At 44.0% G+C, this 18,999-nt stretch overlaps 1 protein-coding gene across 1 annotated transcript; it reads left to right on the forward strand.

The window, feature by feature from the left end:
• Nucleotides 1-1,274: 1,274 nt before the first annotated feature.
• nnt (nicotinamide nucleotide transhydrogenase) lies at nucleotides 1,275-18,104 on the forward strand. The gene is made up of 22 exons (XM_085926741.1): nucleotides 1,275-1,407; nucleotides 2,476-2,680; nucleotides 2,760-2,989; nucleotides 3,067-3,284; nucleotides 3,432-3,519; nucleotides 3,696-3,784; nucleotides 3,862-4,049; nucleotides 4,144-4,277; nucleotides 4,372-4,563; nucleotides 5,423-5,576; nucleotides 6,169-6,330; nucleotides 7,815-7,925; nucleotides 8,673-8,818; nucleotides 9,011-9,206; nucleotides 9,541-9,774; nucleotides 10,195-10,355; nucleotides 11,194-11,373; nucleotides 11,559-11,718; nucleotides 13,308-13,389; nucleotides 14,488-14,606; nucleotides 14,781-14,896; nucleotides 16,297-18,104. The coding sequence occupies exons 2-22, from the start codon at nucleotides 2,527-2,529 to the stop codon at nucleotides 16,438-16,440; spliced, it is 3,258 nt and encodes a 1,085-aa protein (XP_085782867.1). The 5' UTR covers nucleotides 1,275-1,407; nucleotides 2,476-2,526; the 3' UTR covers nucleotides 16,441-18,104.
• Nucleotides 18,105-18,999: the final 895 nt, after the last annotated feature.

Raw genomic sequence — 18,999 nt, forward strand, 5'->3', positions numbered from 1 at the left:
AACAATTCCAACACAAAAGAGGCAGTGTTTTAAACAACAGTGATGGGAAAATGAAGCTTCATGAACCAGTTATTATTATTTTATTTTTTATTTTTTTTAGGGGGGGTATATTTGCATATTTGTATTATTTTTACGGTGTATGCCGAATTCTAAATGGGGTCAAATCTAATGTTAAAACAAATAGAGACTAGAAAAAAGAATGAAAATTATTTTTAGGATATCACAGCAATAGAGGCCCCAACACTTGGCGCACCTCGACTGAAGCACAGCTTGCTTGGCCTCTGACCAGAGCTATTAGTTCAGGTGGAGTCGACACATCATAAATAAACCGTCAGTGCTATATGTGGGTCAGAGGTTGTGCGGGAAAAGTTTGAGTAGCTCAATGTTGAGGACAATCACCAATTTCTAACCTAGCCTCCAAAAGCAAACAATGCAGGAAGGAAAAATGAAGTCTGACAATGGTCATACATCAAAAGCAGACATATGGAATACAGTTTTTAAGGGGATTTGCATTTGAATGATCAAATTCATTCAATTAAATCGTATGGATTTCATTTCAAAATTATGATTGGAGAAAAGCAGAGTGAGATGGTGTGCCAGACAATTGCAGATGGCGATGGGAAGAAATGTTCAAACAAGAAACAGGCGTCGTTACAATACATTCCTCTCTCCGAGCCATATAAGCAAGTCCAGATGATTTGTACTGCATGGGGAAAAACTGTCGGTACTCACTTGTGACCTTTATATGATATTAACATCAAATCCATTGATTATTGACATTTATGTTGAAAACCAAACAAATCACAATCAGACAAATTGTTCATTCAAATTGTGCAAATGCATGCATCTTATCTCATACCATACAACTAAACTGGGAAAAGATGCCGACACATACATTAGAACTTTTTTTTTGTGTCCAATGCTCTTGAGCCACGGATCCTGCACCCATCAATGGCTTTATGGTAAAACAGCGCCTCCAAGTGGAAGCACGGCGAAATAGATTTTCAGATTTCTATTTTCAGACAATTGATATTATAATAAATGATTTAAAATGACCCATTTTGTATGGTAAATAATACTGTTTGTTGTATGTATTTAAATATAAAGGCAATAATGGGTGTTTTTACACTTTGCAAAATGATACATGGTTTATGTATATTAATAAATAGATAAACATGAATGAATCAAATTAAAATAAATCAGTGTGTCGGATTAGCATTCGCCAAAAAAAAAGAAAAAATAGAGGAGTGCGAACAGCACATTTAGACGAGTTCGTCCATCCTCAACCGCTTTATGCATTAATATTCCGGCCGCTCCGGCTGACATCTTCCGGGTCGACTTAAAGTTCGGCCGTGCTGCATCCACACAAACACATAGAGAAAAAAAAAGACGCGGACTCCTGCAAAGGTCAGTGGATTTAAATGACGTCAATCTCCGTCGTCGTTGATCACTTGCTAGCGTGCCTTCGTGTTGCGGTGCACCGGCGCGTGTACGTGTGAAGGCGTTTTCACTTTTGTTTCAATTCCTACGTTGCCATTGTGAGCGAGGCAGATGTGCATTTGGCAGCGGCTAGCATGCTAACTCCAGTTAGCTAGTCCTCCCTCCACGCCGGCTAGAGAATACACAATCCAATCAAATAATTCCCAATGGATTGATGTTATTGTGGCTTGCATGAGCGTGATATCGTGGACATTTGAACAAAAATGCACGTTTTTTCCCAACCTGTATTTTTTTTTTTTAAACTCCCCTGGTCGTCTGAATGACACTGTCAATGTGGCATTTGGAAGCCATTCAATCAAAATAATCAATAAAATCGGGGGCGCCCATTCTTCATTTTGCTGGACTGTAAAAACGTACTGAAACAGTTGCAGCACTTTTAATGCGTGACATTCTCAGCACAAATAACTTTCCAAAGAATTGCACCAAAGTGTTGCTGACGTGGTAGTTTGATTTGTTTTGTAACATGGAACATTTTAACATATGCTTCAATGCGCTGCAGTCCGATTGGCAATTCAACCCTTTTCTTTTTGTCCTATAGATGACTTCTTTACAATTAAAAAATTAAATCAAACCATCTTTTGATTGGGAACCATTTCAGTGTTTTACATTCTGTTATTAACTGTTGTACTCTGATAACATATTGACCCTTTGTCCTATTTGCAATCAAGTTGACCTATATAGGTCACCTAATGTGACACGACAAGTTGAAACTCACTCTATGTATCAACAAAACAATTTGACTGCTTTTGTTTTGGGTCCTGCGACGAAGGATACTTGACATTTAAATGTCAACACCAATGACATCATGTTGGACAGGTAACAACAGTCAGAATGTGTCGTGAAATAATCGGAATGACAAGAAGCAGAATGTCCAATTGAGTTATCATGATGGTTCCTACCCGGGTGCGATTCTCCAACGTTTTTATTTGATTTGGAAGAATAGCTTGTGTTTGAAAAAGCTTCTTTCTTTCCCAGGTGGAGTGCTGTGTGACCTGCTGACCTCCTGCTGCTGTGTGTGCGTGCACCATGGCCACACTCCTACGCGTGGTTGCGGCCGGCTGCTCGGCCCCCATCCTCAGCGGCGCGTCTTATTTCAAACTTCAGAGTGTCCCTACTTTCAAAACCACATGCGTGCGATTCTTCAGGATCAATCACGCTCTTGGAAGATGTGCCAGTCCAGGTAGTGTAAAATGCTACAAATCAATCAAATGAATTGACAACAAATGCAAAAATATTGGACTTTTTTTTTGTCTCTCCAGGAATTCCCTACAAGCAACTTACAGTCGGCGTCCCAAAAGAAATTTTCCAAAATGAGCGACGTGTGGCGTTGTCTCCTGCTGGTGTCCAGGCGCTTATCAAGCAAGGCTTCAATGTTGTCGTGGAAACCGGCGCGGGAGAGTTTTCAAAATTCCAAGATGATCAATATGCTCAAGCCGGGGCTACAATTAAAGACCTCAAAGATGTGTTTGCATCTGATGTCTTGGTCAAGGTAAGCCTTTTTCTCAATGTACAAATTAAAGATCAATGAGGAAGAAAGCTCATCCCTTCCAAACAATCTTCTTCTAGGTCCGTGCTCCGGTTTTCAACCCCGACTTGGGCAAACATGAAGTGGAGCTGATGAAGGAGGCGTCCACTTTGATCAGCTTCATCTACCCGGCTCAAAACCCCGAGCTGATGGACATGCTGTCTCAGAAGAAAGCCACCGTCCTGGCTATGGACCAAGTGCCCCGAGTCACTATCGCTCAGGGTTATGATGCCCTCAGCTCCATGGCCAACATTGCAGGGTGGGTTCAATGGCACAGTAGAATATTTGCAACACTAGTGATCCTCGATTGACGGTGATATCTAAAAATCAAATCAAATATCAGAGCTTATAAAATCCAGGACCCCCTGGAATGTGTTGGATGAAATAGATTTTTTTTTTTCTTCAGGTACAAGGCTGTCGTGCTGGCTGCGAACAGCTTTGGCCGCTTTTTCACAGGACAAATCACTGCGGCTGGGAAGGTGCCACCAGCCAAGGTGTGTATATTTTAGATTTGTCGTGGATAATTGATTTTGGATTTTTTTTTTTAACCAAATTTTTATTTTTTATACATTTTCCACCCAGCCAATTGAACACCATGTGTCAGATACATCAACATACATTCAAACTCTATGATGAACCATTTTCCCAATTATATTTTGGATGCAATTAGGTGCTAATCATCGGAGGCGGGGTGGCTGGACTCGCAGCAGCCGGCAGCGCCAGAGCCATGGGAGCCATTGTTCGAGGCTTTGACACCAGGTTTGTTTCTTTTTCATGCATCTTTGACACACACCTAAAAAAAATAATCATAATTTGATGATCCTATTTCTTCGCAGGGCTGACGCTTTGGACCAGTTCAAGTCTTTGGGTGCCGAGCCACTGGAGGTGGACTTCAAGGAGTCTGGAGAGGGCCAAGGAGGCTACGCTAAAGTCATGTCAAAAGAGTTCATTGAGGCTGAGATGAAGCTCTTTGCCAAACAGTGTCAGGAGGTGGACATCGTCATCAGCACCGCGCTCATTCCCGGTATGTACCGAGACCCCCACCCAGGGCTCTTTTCGGGGACTTTGTGACCAAACCCGACCTCGGAACATATTTTGATTTTGTTTCCTCACGTCAGGTAAGCGGGCCCCCACCCTTATCACCAAACCAATGATCGAGAGCATGAAGGACGGATCGGTGGTGGTGGACCTGGCCGCTGAGGCCGGGGGTAACATCGAGACCACAGTGCCCGGGGAGTTGTCTGTACACAATGTGCGTGCGCCAAAGAGCTACTCTGTAATTGCAAATGGCTTGGAATGAAAAAAAAAAAATGTCATGATTGGTTTTTTTTTTTTTTTTTTGGTAGGGTGTAACCCATATTGGGTACACAGACCTGCCCAGCCGCTTGCCCACGCAGTCCAGCACGCTGTACTCCAACAACATCACAAAGCTGGTGCGCGCCATCAGTCCGGACAAGGACAACTTTTACCTTGACGTGAAGGAAGAGTTTGACTTTGGGACCATGGACCACGTTGTCAGAGGCTCCGTTGTCATGCAGGTACGAAATGTTGAGCATGCGTGTGTCTCTTTGGCATCTCCTGCAATATCTGACATGGCCACTAGATGTCACCCTTGCAACATCTATTCATTATTTGAACATTGCAGTTTATGAATCCCAGACAGTTTACCTTCAAATATAACTAGTTATTGACATTTGTATTCAGTAATCTGATTCTAGCCTTACTATTTTTGAACTATTTTCATAAAATAATTCTCTACATTGTCTGTAAGTGTGAACAGTTGATTGTTTCGATGTGCCCAACATTTGTGCAATTTTCCAGCACTTTATTAAGAACTATATTAGCTAAATTACGGCAGCGCTCATTTTGGATCTCATTGGATTGTGGCTGTGTACCTAATGTAGTGGCCAGGGAGTGTAAGTTACACGCTTTGAACTAACGCATGACCTCTGCTTCATTAGCAGTCATGGCAGAGCCGATGCATATCTTATCTTTTTTCCACCCGCACTTTGTCATCCATCCTCATCATATTGTTGGGAAGCTTTTGGTGCTTTAATCAGCTTTGGGCCGGAGTCTATTAAATGTCTTTCCAGTAAACAAATGAACCGCACTCGACTATTTTATCTGTATTTATTTACCGAACACATCTTACAAATGATGCATTCGAAACAGATATTACTTATTGTACTATTAGTTTGCCTACTTTGATGTTTTTCGTCTAATGTTACATAGATTTGTGGTCATCAGAGATGAAAACAAAACTTGAAGTCATTGCTTGATAATAAATATCTTTTGGCAATAACCCACATTCCTCCGCATTCCTACCAAAACTCTTTTTTTTTTTTTTTTCCCCCTCCTCTGCCTCATTTTATATTGTGCCACACCTCATATTTTCAGAACGGAAAGATCCTCTTCCCGGCACCTCCGCCCAACAACATGCCCACCGCCGCTCCGCCGAAAACCAAGTCAGTCAAGGAGCTGGCGGCCGAGAAGACTTCCCAAATCTCTCCCTTCAGAGCGACGCTAACCTCCGCTGGCGCGTACACTGGAGGTCAGTTTACCCAACGTGTCAAGTCCAGAGGTCTGAACATGGGCTTCCCCCTCTGGACTTAATTTTGCTTTAATTGTCCTCATTGGACTCACGGCTCAGCTTTAAGGGAGGTCAGGGTCTGCTACGAGGTGGAGGTTAATCATCAGCTCTTTTAGGTCAGCGCCGGAATGCGCACGGGAGGTGCCAAGTGTCACGGGCAGATTAAAGCGAGCGCTCGCACACTTGCGCCTCAAAACGGGCACCCTCTTAGTGTCAGGAAATGCGCCGTATAAAAGCGCTGTTTTGTTTGAAGTGACACCGCCGCCGCTGACGGGGCTCCCCGCCGTGCCACACAGGCCACGGGGTTGTGCGAGCGCTCCACATGCACTTAATTTCCGATCACACATTGACCGCCCCCCCCCGACCTGCCGGACGGCCAACATCGTTAAGCGCCGCTTACCTGCTCATTAGAGCGGATGTGTAATTGAGTCATTTGGGATAATAAACTTTCGGGGGGGGGGGGGGTTCTCACATACCAACAGGAAATGAGAAAAAAAAACTGCTAAGCTACTAGTTACTTTATTTGAAAGTGTTTGCCTCCTTTTTATTCCAGGTATGGCTACACTCTTGGGTTTGGGTCTGGCGGCTCCCAACGCCGCCTTCACACAGATGGTCACCACCTTCGGCTTGGCGGGCATCGTGGGATACCACACCGTGTGGGGAGTCACCCCCGCCCTCCACTCGCCGCTCATGTCCGTGACCAACGCTATCTCAGGTTTGTCGTTTATTTTTATGTACTAAACAGGTAGACGGAGAGAAAAAAAAGGAATTCTTCTTTAGTCTAAATAAAAGCTTAAATGATGGCGTTGCCGTTGTTGACTGCCGTTTAACACAATGGGGTCCAAAGGTCGGGGAGGTAAGTGCACGTGTGTGTTCTCGCCGCTTTGATCACCCCGCCGCCCCACGCTGAGGTAGGAAGTAACACACCAGTTGGTGATCTTTAGGGGTCAGGGTGGTCTCCTTCTCATTTAGTCGCTACTCACCCAGACATCAGAGCGAGGCCGCCGAGACTCGGTGGGAATGAACGCCGACACTTTTCACGTCCTTTAAAAATTTTTACTGGCCACAAGGGACTGCGCTGCTTTTATGTTTGCATCTTAGCTCGTCTTATACCATGCTCCTCAGGGAGTTTACGTTTTATTTTTTTTCCCTTTGATTCTTTGTGAAATTAACCTCACTCATATTTAAATAATAGTGTGATATTTAGTAAACGTAAATAAAGTAAACCTGATGTGTTGAGATTTGAACACCCAGATGCAAAATATTTTATGGCTATTTTAAATGAAACGTGAACCATTAAAGTTGGAATCTGAAATGTAATGACTCTGAACAGAATCAAAGATTCAATATTTGTAAGATTTTTCACCCAAAAAGAAAGACTTACTGTGTTTTCAGTGACTGGATTTTGTGAGAGATTTTATTGGAAAAATATTCAACAGCCATAAAAAGTGTAGACAGAACGTTTCACTCAGACAAGAAAGAAAGTTCAATATAACTTTAATTGTATATTTTTTATTTGAAGTTAACAGCTGAAGAAATTACGGATCATATTTGGTTCATTCTGGGTTTTTGAAATTCATTTTTTTTTTCTTTCTTCTTGTCAACGCTGGCCTTTTGCCCTGGTTCACCTTCTTTATGGCAGTTTTCCAACTGCGTTTTGGCATGGCGCTGACTGAGTCACTTGACCGTCTGTAGTTACAGGAAAAAGACCTCCACAATACGTTGTTCCGAGCATCATAAACACACACGCACAATAACTGGCTTTTGAACTTGGTTGATTCCAGACCTGTGCGCAAAGTTGCTCAGACGTTTGATAGGAAACCGTATCACACTTTACCATCAGACAGGAGAACCTGCAATGAGGGATCAGTGACATATTGTACCGTATATGGCAGTTTAAGAAATGGACTAACCTATCGCACTAGGCCAACTGTTGAAGCCAGTTATCAACTGAAGTCCTTTTGAATGCAGATTGCTGTGTGTGGGTTTCATCTTAGGGCCTGTTAGTCATTATTGGACTGATCTTATCGAGGCTTCCTGAGCCCAACGCACAGACAGACTTTCTGTAATCTCCAAATCTGGGCAAAGGAAAGTTGAAGAATGGAAAGTGTCTGTTTGTCTGCTGCTGTTGTTGTTGTTGTTTTTTCTTAAATATTGTTGAATAGCTGGCCTAATGTTCCAAATGTCCACCCTGTGCAGGTCTTACGGCCGTGGGTGGCCTGTCCCTAATGGGAGGTGGTTACGCCCCATCAAGCACTGCAGAGACACTGGCCGTGCTCGCCGCCTTCATCTCCTCAGTCAACATAGCTGGTGAGTCCCTTCCTGCCTCACACACACACATACGTGCATCTACACAAACTCACGCCGCCAGTTAAAGCAACCGCCGGCCAATAAAACATCAGCAGTAGGTAGTTAGGTGGTTGATCGACAGGTTTAATATCAATTTTACAATAATATTCCTCTGACCTAGCTTTCTTGCATAGCCACCTGTTCTGCCTGTTTTTCCATTCCAACAACAAATTGTTCCTGGCATGGTCACAATATTCATCACTAATAATCCTTTAGTTTTCCTCTTGGGGCTGAACTGTGACTTCATTTTCATTTTCCCTTTGGGTTACATCCAGACACATCTCACTGTGGTGACGCTACTGCCCCTGTCGCAGGCAATTGTGAACAAAACGTGATGGTCATGAGACAGCATGGTATGACAGGTCGTGATGGACGTGGATTCGAAGCATTCGCCACGGCAGTCACGGAGCAGTCGAGAAGCCTCGACTGCCGTAGTAAAGCGAGGCGCATGCAACTGAACCTGACAGGGCGCAGCTTTTTTTTCTTTTTAAAGCTAAGCCATGTGTCCCATACCTATAACACTTAATGTTGAATGGGAACCTGGAAGTAAAAAAATAAATAAATAAAAAATCTCTTCATGTTTTGATGCAAAACTAGTCAAGCTGCCCGGTCATCTGCGTTTCATCTTTAGAAAGACGTCAGAACATGACAAAGTTGAGCGACCCCCGTACTGGCATGCGGGGTAAACACTGTGTGTCTTGATTTTAGGTGGTTTCCTGGTGACTAAGAAGATGTTGGACATGTTCAAGCGTCCCACCGATCCCCCGGAGCACAACTACCTCTATCTGCTCCCGGGCGGTTTGTTTGTGGGCGGATACGCCGCAGCGCTGCACTCGGGATACAACATTGAGCAGGTGGGCAATTTGCATCTGGGAACGTGCCGGAATAATTTGCCGCGTCCATCACTGGCATGTAAAAGTTAGATAATCATCCTTTTTTTTTTTTTATGTGGTCTTTGTTTGTCCAGATGTTGAGCAGAATCGTCCATGTAAAACAGATTTTATTTATTTATTTTTTTAAATGCATTGTGTGTCTCCTCTCACCAGATGATGTACTTGGGCTCCGGAATGTGCTGCGTCGGCGCCCTGGCCGGTCTCTCCAACCAGTCCACAGCCCGTCTGGGCAACACCTTGGGGATTATGGGAGTAGCCGGAGGTATTGCCGCCACCCTGGGCGCACTCAAGCCGACTCCCGAGCTCCTGGCGCAGATGAGCGCCGCCATGGCCGTCGGCGGCACCGCCGGTGAGTGTGCGGTGTCTCGTTTCGGACTTGCGTTTGTTGTCGGCTTGGATCGATTAAGAAGCAGGTGTGTGGCGTGCGGGTGAGCTTTGTGATCTGCGCATCAAACAAGTGTCTGTGTCTCATTTGCTGCCAAACACGAGGAGGGGGTGTTCAGCTTGTCAGAATTATGCATTAGCTTTCACTTACATTAGCCATCGTTTAATCGAAATGCTAATCGTTCCAGTAACAAAGCCAGACTAAACAGCCCGCATCGGCTTCCCAGCAGCTCTCCGTTCGCGCTCGTGACGTCTGCATCTCCGTGTGTGTGTTGAATCAGTTGTTTTCTCCTCTGCAGGGCTGACCATCGCTAAGCGAATCCAGATTACCGACCTACCCCAGCTGGTGGCCGCCTTCCACAGTCTGGTGGGCTTGGCCGCCGTGCTGACCTGCGTGGCCGAATACATGGTAGAGTATCCGCACTTTGCCACGGACCCCGCGGCCAATCTCACCAAGATCGTGGCCTACCTGGGCACCTTCATCGGCGGGGTCACTTTCAGCGGCTCTTTGGTGGCTTACGGCAAACTGCAAGGTTTGAATAACTCGGAGATGGACACTTGACTAAATACGTGTCAGGACTCAGCAAAAAAAAAAAAAAAAGTTTGCTGATCTCTCGACTTGCGAGGCAGATGTTGATCTAAGTTTTCTGTTGACGTAGGATTCGCCCTGTTTGGTTTGTGTTTATGGAGTAAACTAATTAGCGCTGAAATATTTGCACCATCTCCTGCTCGCTGCCAAATAATAAAATCCATTTATGCCTCGCTACTCTCAGGACGTCAACACATTGCCTCTTTAAATTGGAGGCAAGCCTGTGCAAATATGACACGGTTGCCAAAATTCTTGATTAGAAGAAAAAAAAAGTCAACTGAAATGATTAATTATTGCTATCCCGAGATCAAAAGTTTGATTTCTTTTTTTTTTTTTTTTCCATCCTCATTCTCCCATCACGCAGGTATGCTGAACAGCGCCCCCTTGATTCTCCCCGCCCGCCACGCCCTCAACGCTTCTCTGATGGCCGGCAGCATCGGGGGGATGATCCCCTACATGCTGGACCCCAGCTACGTCACAGGCATCACCTGCCTGGGCTCCGTCTCGGCTCTGTCGGCCATCATGGTACGTCTCTGGAGCGCACAACGGAGCATTCATTTTTACGGCCCACGTGTCATCGCGCGCGGATCGGAATCTGTTAACGCTGACGGACGGCGCGTGTTAGAAGGTTGATTTCGTGTTTCCATCAGGAAGGGGGGGGGGGGGGGGGGGCGAAGGGAAGCCAGTCAATAAGCGGCCTGTTGCAGCGGCATCGGTAGCTGCCCAGAAATCTGTTAATAGTCTGGCAAGCATCGTGGCAAAAAAGAGTCGACTTTGTGCGACTGCCAGCCTCCCGCTTGCACTTGACTTTAATTATATTGGGCTTCACCACTATAAAGTCACGCTTAACCTTTGGAAAAATTTTCCCCAGGAGTCGACGCGGCTGGAGTTGACTTTAAACTTTTAGCAGCAGAATGTTGAACACCTTTTTGACCTGTGGAGTTTTTTTTTTTTTTTTTTTTCCCTTGTCATCATATTACTAAAAACCCGTTAACATTTCTCGTGAACTGAAATAATGATAGCACATTGAGCTCTTGTAATAAGCAGCAGATGCTTTTGGGAGCGTTTCAGCTTTGTTCACCTCGCTACCTTAAAATCGATCATTATTAGCGGAGAAGGTGAAACATATTTCACTCATTAAAGACGTTCCTTTGGCAGACTAGCAAACGAGCTCTTAGCCAATCCGCACATCTGCCGACGGATTTATTAGGGCCTCCGTCGAGGGCTTAGCTAAATATCATATCAGGTGGATCTTAAATGTCTTATCTCTAATCAAGCTCATCATCTCGTGTATCATCTTTTCAGTGATTTCATTTTTTTTTTTAATCAAATCACTTAACCTACTCTTGTGTTTTCCCTCCAGGGAGTAACCTTAACGGCGGCCATCGGGGGTGCCGACATGCCGGTGGTGATCACCGTGCTGAACAGCTACTCGGGATGGGCCTTGTGCGCCGAGGGTTTCCTGCTCAACAACAATCTCCTGACCATCGTCGGAGCCCTCATCGGATCATCCGGTGCAATTCTGTCATACATCATGTGTGTGGTAAGTCGATGACACCAGAGTACAGTTTGGAATTTACCTATTGCGTCCACCAGGCAGGACTCTAATGTTACCATAGCGGCCATGTTGTTGATGAGCATCAACATCACGTGTGTGCTTTTTCCAAGACCATTTACTCGCCGTAAATAAAGTTGACCCCAAAATAAGGCGATCATTTTGCCCGTCAGGCAATGAACCGCTCGCTGGCCAACGTGATCTTGGGAGGCTACGGTACGTCTTCCACAGGCACCGGGAAGCCCATGGAGATCACGGGGACGCACACAGAGGTCAACATTGATCAGACTGTGGAGATGATTAAAGAGGCCCAGAGCATTATTATCACTCCAGGTAACACGCACATACACACAAGTAGAAAAACCTTGCCACTCATCAACCTTTCAGGCTTTTGCAAAGTGTGTGTTCTGTTTATTTAACCCTTTGTTGACCCGTGTTACATCACCGTTTTGCCAGGCTAATTGACAAGGTTGAGCCCCCCCACCCCCCTTCATTGCACACTTACCCTGCCAGGAACAGACATTCTTGGGCCCTTGTGTGGTCGTGTCTGATAAGTAGACAATCTGCAATGCAGCTAATTAATCTCGTGCTAAATTTGATGTGTATATGATATTGCAAATATTTGACTTTTCCGTTTACTAATGGATGACTACCATGATCATATTAGACAGCCTGACCAAAAAGGAGCCAAACTAAAGTCTGAGTTGGATGGAGTGGCGGAAAACAAAAATTGTTTTGATTTGTTTTTATCCATCTTTTCAACAAATAATAATAAAATAAAGAATCCCGGGGAATATTTGTAAAAGTCAAAACATGAGAATTTAGAAGAATCATAACAAAGCCTGTCAAAGATAAGATACTTGGACCATCACATTAGTTTGAGGTCAGTGAGGCTATCAGTAAAATGTTTTATTGATGCTTTTGTGCGTTCAGCTGTTGACCTCTATTCTGCAACGCAAAGCATCCACTCTTAAGATTTTACGATTTGCTGATGTCATAATAGCCATAACGCCGCGTAATCAAACGGCTGATTATTTTCTCTGCCGCAGTAATCAGCAGTCGGCTGCCGAGCGCTGCCTTATTTAGCCCGTCCTCATGTTTCCAATTTGAACAATCTGTCACCTCACCTGATTGACATCTGGGGAAAACCTGAAGAAGTTTCTCAATAAACGTGATTTGCATGCTTTGTCTGGCCCATCTCCCTTCAGGTTTATTTTCCTCCAAAATAAGGAATGTTGGAAACAGAGAGAGGACAATAATTTACTTTTCTTTTTTTTTTCCCCCTTGTGTTGGGAACTTTCGACTTTAATTATCCTGTCCAAAAAAGGTCTCTGATTGCTTGTTGTGATAAGATTTCCAAACACCACCAAAGTTTTTGTTAATGTGTGTGTTTGTGTTTTTTTATGGCTTGATAAAGACCAATTTAATATTTTTTTTTTGTTATCATGTTTAGACTTTCCACAAATGGAATCCCCGTTTCATAGCGATTCTCATCGACACCCACGTCCGCATTTTAACGACACTAAGCCTTCAAACATTTATTGGCGATTTGGCAACACACGATCACGGGCGGTGGCGTTCTTTTGAAGCTGGCGAGGTTATCGGCTGCCCATTTTCTTTTCAAGTGTACCTGCTCGGACGCTTTGCTCTCCCAACCGCATTAGCACGTTCCGCGAGATCGTAAAAGCCAGTCACAGCGGGTCGTCGGCGAGCGCTTGGAGGGGCTGTGAAGGTCAGCTGCGGGACTCCACTTCAAAAATGTTCCTGTGGTTTTAATACTTAGCTGAAACAGTTAGAACTCCACTAACTGCCAATCTTGCTGTTGCTATAAATAAACCCGCCTCTTTGTCGGAATCATTAATATCCCAAGTTTTAGGAACAGCTAACGACTTGAAATGAATAATTCTCACTCTTTCTCGTAGGTTATGGACTTTGTGCTGCCAAGGCTCAGTACCCCATCGCAGAATTGGTGAAGAATCTCAAAGATGCTGGCAAGGACGTGCGGTAAGTTCCACATCTCGAGCCGCGCCCCGGCTCGCCTTCTCCCAAGTTAACATTCTTCGCTAGCGCTGTAGTTGTTGGCTCCTCCTCACGTGCACCGCCCGTGTTGCGCTCACCAATATCAACTCCGGACAAACAAAGCTCGAGTAATTGTGTGCAAAATTTGGAATGAATTCCAGTCAAATGTCAAGTGCTGCGAATGATGTCAAAGACCCCAAAGGGGGGGACGGGCAGATGGAGTGAGTTGACCAAAAAAAAAAAAAACACAAGAAGGGTGAATAAGGAAGCACGTGGAATTGATCCCACCTCCGTCGTTTGCTGCTCGCGAGCTACTTGGAGCATTTGTACTTGATTAGAGAGAAAGTGGCGGCTCAGAGTTCAAGAGAAGGAAAGAAAGAGCTCTTCTCTTTACTTTGCTCCGTATTCAAATTTTTAATGACCGTAATCCTTTTTAATCGGCGTCGCGTTGTACAATTGGAGGTTTATTCTGGCGTCCAAAGTGTCTTTTTCAATTCCCCCGCCGTCGCTAATACGTCCCAGATGCTGCGGGCCGGCCCGCCTGCAACTCCGCTCCTGCCTAAAATCACCAAACTAATATGAGTTGATCTCAAGACAAACGCCGGCTTGCGTTACACCACACGGATGCTTTAGTCTTGTTGTCGGGGAAATCGTTTTGTAATCTCCGGCTGGATTTGTAAATTGTCAATCTGTTTCGTCTCTTTCAATCGTTTTCACTCTCACACCAAGTCTCGGCGTGGTGGTTTTGTAATTCATTCCAGTCTCGGGCAGGTCTGCAATTGTTTCGTGTTTCCGACGGTGATGTTCAAGTTGTAATGTAAGAGAAGTATTGTTGAGTTATAGAGATAGGTTGAATTTCCAAAAATGTCAGCCAATCTGAGGGAGCCAAAATTCTCTATTGACGTGTCGGGCATCAAATACCCCAAAATTCACAAAATATTTTTGAAACACATTTTTGACTGCTATTCTTTCTTTAACCATTTTTCTTTTTTTTTTTTTAATTATTATTTATTTTCTTTTTTAAAAAAGTTTTTGTTCATAGTGATTAAAAAAATAGGAATTACATGATGTATCTATCTCCAGATTCGGTATCCACCCCGTCGCTGGCCGTATGCCCGGTCAGCTCAACGTGTTGTTGGCTGAAGCCGGCGTCCCTTACGACATTGTCCTGGAGATGGAAGAAATCAATGAAGACTTCCCTGGTAAGATGAGACCAGAACGCCGAATCTTTGGAGAATCACTGAAATGATGACCCAAATTTTGTTCCAAGGCAGTCGCCCAAAAGAAATTCCTGCAAAGGGCGTAATACTTTTCAAGTTGGAGAACCTTCCATGTGTTGGCTACCTCTTGAATTCACTGTCCGTGTGTCCTTCCAGAGACTGACTTGGCCCTGGTGATCGGCGCCAACGATACTGTAAACTCCGCCGCCCAGGAAGACCCCAACTCCATCATCGCCGGCATGCCCGTGCTGGAGGTCTGGAAGGCCAAGCAGGTAAAACACATCTGGCACACGTCGTAACATTGGTGGGCCCCCAAATAGATAAAAGAGCAACAGACGTGTTCATGTTGCAACAAAGAAGATGTTTAAAGCTCCAGGTGCGCTCCCATCCTGATCTTATTAGGGGTGACTGCGTCCCTGTGGAATGGCACTGCTCCGAAATCTTGGATTGATGCCCAAAAAAAACTTAACCCAATTTGCTGAGCACGTGAATATGCATGGGCCCGTTAACTTTGCCGTTTCAAAACTTGTCTAACTTTGCCTGTTCCGTGCAGGCAAAGTCACATGACTCCTCCTAATCAGTGAGCTGTATGATTGTTCCCCTTTTTAGAAAAGTAATATCTTTTTTACAATTTAATTCAATTTGAAATCAACACTGTGATGTAGTAAGATTTAAGAAAAAAAAACCTGCATCTTTAACATTTTATTTGAAGTTATACACTTATTTTTCTTTGAATGGAATTAAGTTGGAAGTCTCAACACATCTACCTTGTGTGTTGTGTGTCTTGAAGTGAATAATGTTTGCACTTGTGTGTCTTGTAATTTGGTGCTGCCCCCCCCCCCTCGCTTCACTCAAGCAGCGATCTATCTAAAGCTCACTTATAACTAAATAAACTTTGGCCCGCAATGCTAAACAAACCCAAAAAAAAATCAACCTAACAATGACAGCGCAAAAACAAAAAATGTGTAGTCATCGTTCAACCATAATTCTGTCCGAAACGAAGGACCGCTTGCATCCACCACAGAGAAATAAAAGGAGGCTGTCCACACACGCACACGCACACACACACACACACACACGCACAGATGGAGCAACATGAGCATGCAGTGTTTAGGGAAGTGCTTTTAAACAGTCTGCAAAGTGAAGCTAGAATAAGCCATTTTGGAGAATAAACTTCCCTGAACCTTTCCGCTCAAAACAGCAACAAAGTGTGTTTTTGGCACAGACGGGATGAAATTATCACCTCAAATGAAACCGGCAGGAAAGAATTCACGCAGCAGATGTGAGCGAGTCCTTGAGCGGGAAGGGTTTTGCAATTAGCATACAGTGCAGCGCTCTACCTTGACTCAAGAGCGCGATCCTTTCCGCGACCATGCTCGGAACTCAGATCAGTAGCTGCTTGAACTCACTTTAAAATTCACATCTGCCTTTTTTTTTGCCATGCTTTCCTAACTTTCAGCAAATTTGAGAAATGATTCAGTATTGTGCATGATGGATGGATGGACGAAGTGAACGATAGATGAATATCTTTGTCTTGTGAGTCAAATTTTCGCTCGTTGGCAAAAAAAAAATCCAACCGACGGAGCGAAGCAACTGCCGTTGTGACATACCCCCTTCGTCAATGGCCGACGGCGCTTAGCGTCTTGACGGTGTCCGCTCCCGTTTGCCGTAGGTGGTGGTGATGAAACGCTCGCTGGGTGTGGGCTACGCCGCCGTGGACAACCCTATCTTCTACAAGCCCAACACGGCCATGTTACTGGGCGACGCCAAGAAGACGTGCGACGCCCTGCAGGCCAAGGTCCGTGAGGCTCACTGAGCCGCTGTCCCCCTCAAAGGCCCCCCCAGCACAAAAAAAGGGAACCACATCGAGACCCGGCGCCATTGAGTCATCGTTGCGCCTGTCCCGTCAACACTCTACAATAAGACAAATGGCAGCGTTTAGCATTCACATATTTGTGTCATTGCGGGTTTTTTTTGTTGTTTTTTATTTTTTTTATTTTTTTTATAGCATTTAGATGAAGGAAAGGTCTGCTCTACCCATAGAGGAGATCCCTATTGTGCAAGTTACATGTTTGAAATTACACTTTTTAGTAAATAGATAAAAAATAATGAGTGGTTTTTTTCCCCCCTATCAATAACCAATATGATTTTTTTCTTTTTTTTCTGACAATCGATTTTTAGCATTTAGTTTTGTTACCAGCGGGAAAAACAAGCAATACGATCAAAGCGGTTTTCTACAATCTTTTCTTTTACAGGTTTATACCGTATTGAAAAACCATTTTTGGAAGACACAGTTGCTTCTTGAATTATGATTTGGACCTTAAAAAAAAAAACCCACATCTGTATCTGTATTCACGATAATCTGGAAAACCAACACGAGCTGTATTTACGCCTCAGATAAACATGAAAAATGTGGAGAATAGCTTTTTAATGGACAACGATGAGATCTTGCGTCCAGATATTTCAGCGCACGCACACGTGCGGGGAAGCTGTATCTGTTTCCAACAAATGTGTAATCTGCCGTTTGTGTTTGTGTCATTGCCTCACAGTCCCCATTTGGTTGCAATTCACCACACATCAAAGACCATATTTTGACCTGTTAGTCTGATTTTTTACACTGCAGGTCCAAGTGATAAATTTATTTAATGTTCCAATTAAGATGAATCGTGCATAAAAGTTGGAAAGAAACTGTTATTACATTTTAAATTAAAAGAATTATTGAACTTCAAAGTGAAATATAACCGAACTGTACTTGGGCAGTGATTTCTTTTTTTTATCTGCCACTAGAGGGAGTGCTACACTTTGGAATCACTGCAACGAGCTGATTCAGTGCAAAAAAAGATTTTTCCTGTTTGAATTGACCTATTTGCTAGCAAAAAAAATCACAATTGAAACTTGAACTATGCAGTGTAAATCCAGCCTTATTCAAATTGGTACCATCAGAATTAACATCAAGTACACCCGAGTCGAACTGTTGTATAGTGTATAGTGCTTGACATTATTTTTCCTGGTTCGAGGAACAACAAGAAGGGGTCGTTGTATTTCAAGTCTTTTGTAGATGACCTGCTGACCCCTGGGACCCTTCCACCATTTTGACCGCCATGTTTCTTTCTACCTCTTCACACAGACACACATGACCAATAACTTTTTTTTTTGTCTTCCCCAACCGACCAATATTCCATATTTGTGTAAACTTTAGTGTGCCGATGAACCATCAAACCTCAGTTTGCCGCTGTCTAGTCGAGTTGTTGCTAATATTTAATGTACTAACTCAACATTAAAATATTCTTCCCCAAAACTAAACCTGATCAATTTTTCAAGGCCATTTCCAATGTACATTCTCTGCCCCCCCACTCCCAAACGGAAAGTATTTTTGTAAGCGTGAATGCACCATAATAGGAAAACGTACTGTGAATGTTCTTTTCCGCTTTTGTTTATCATATGGAGCATCATCCCTAATAAATAAACTTGGAATTAAAATAGACTATATTTTGTCTGCTGTTTTTTTTTCCCCCCCATGTCATGACTACTATCTGATGTTAATTTCCTAATTTAGTTTCAGATAGCGCCAAGTATGTGTGTGACATAAAAGCATCGCATGAGTGAGCCATGGGGGTTGCGTTACTACCCGAGATGTAAATCCGCATTTATGTGACATGCCCCCCCCCCCTCCCTCCAAGCGCCACTCGGCTCGCCATTCATCATCGGAAAGCCGTCTGGGGCCGCTCGGGTTAGGGCGGGTGCCCACAGAGATGAGGCGATACTATGATGAGTGCATGCGTTGTGCCATGAGGGCGGCTTGATTCCGTAACAAGTAGCACTCAGACATTTTCTTATCTACTCTGTGGGTACGCAACTTCTGAAGGGAAGCTGTCACTCCCGCCACAGTGAGGGTGAGATACTGTGATAAGCTTTGAAACATTTTAGCTCAAAAAGCTTTGACATTGTGTATCATCATACAATGCTTAAGACTCTGGTGGTGTCGGCGTTAATGTACGAAGCTTCGTAGTTTGATAACAGCAAAGGTGACAACCTCCTGTTGTCACTCTGCCATTATTTATCCTCAACTATGCCCGCATACCTTTGCCACAATATGCCTCCATGCTCCACTCTCTTCGCGTGCACTTTGATGAGCATGCAAATTACGTACTTGCGGGGAGAGTGTGTTTTGGTGAGCAAAAAACGTTTGATCATCACTTTGGCTTTATAGATAGTTACAGTATTTTGTCTTCATGGTTGCCCTATTAAAATGCACCATGGATGGGTCAAGATGATTATTTGGACCCAAATGGTTCAAATCATTTCGTTGACTGGAGTAGACGAACATTTCATTAGTCGTTCGGTTTTGCGGCAGCAGAGTGGACGGCATTAAAAA

The sequence above is a fragment of the Syngnathus leptorhynchus genome, chromosome 12 (genome assembly GCF_054491065.1).
Source record: "Syngnathus leptorhynchus isolate UIUO chromosome 12, UIUO_Slep, whole genome shotgun sequence".
In the NCBI taxonomy this organism is placed as follows: Eukaryota; Metazoa; Chordata; class Actinopteri; order Syngnathiformes; family Syngnathidae; genus Syngnathus; species Syngnathus leptorhynchus.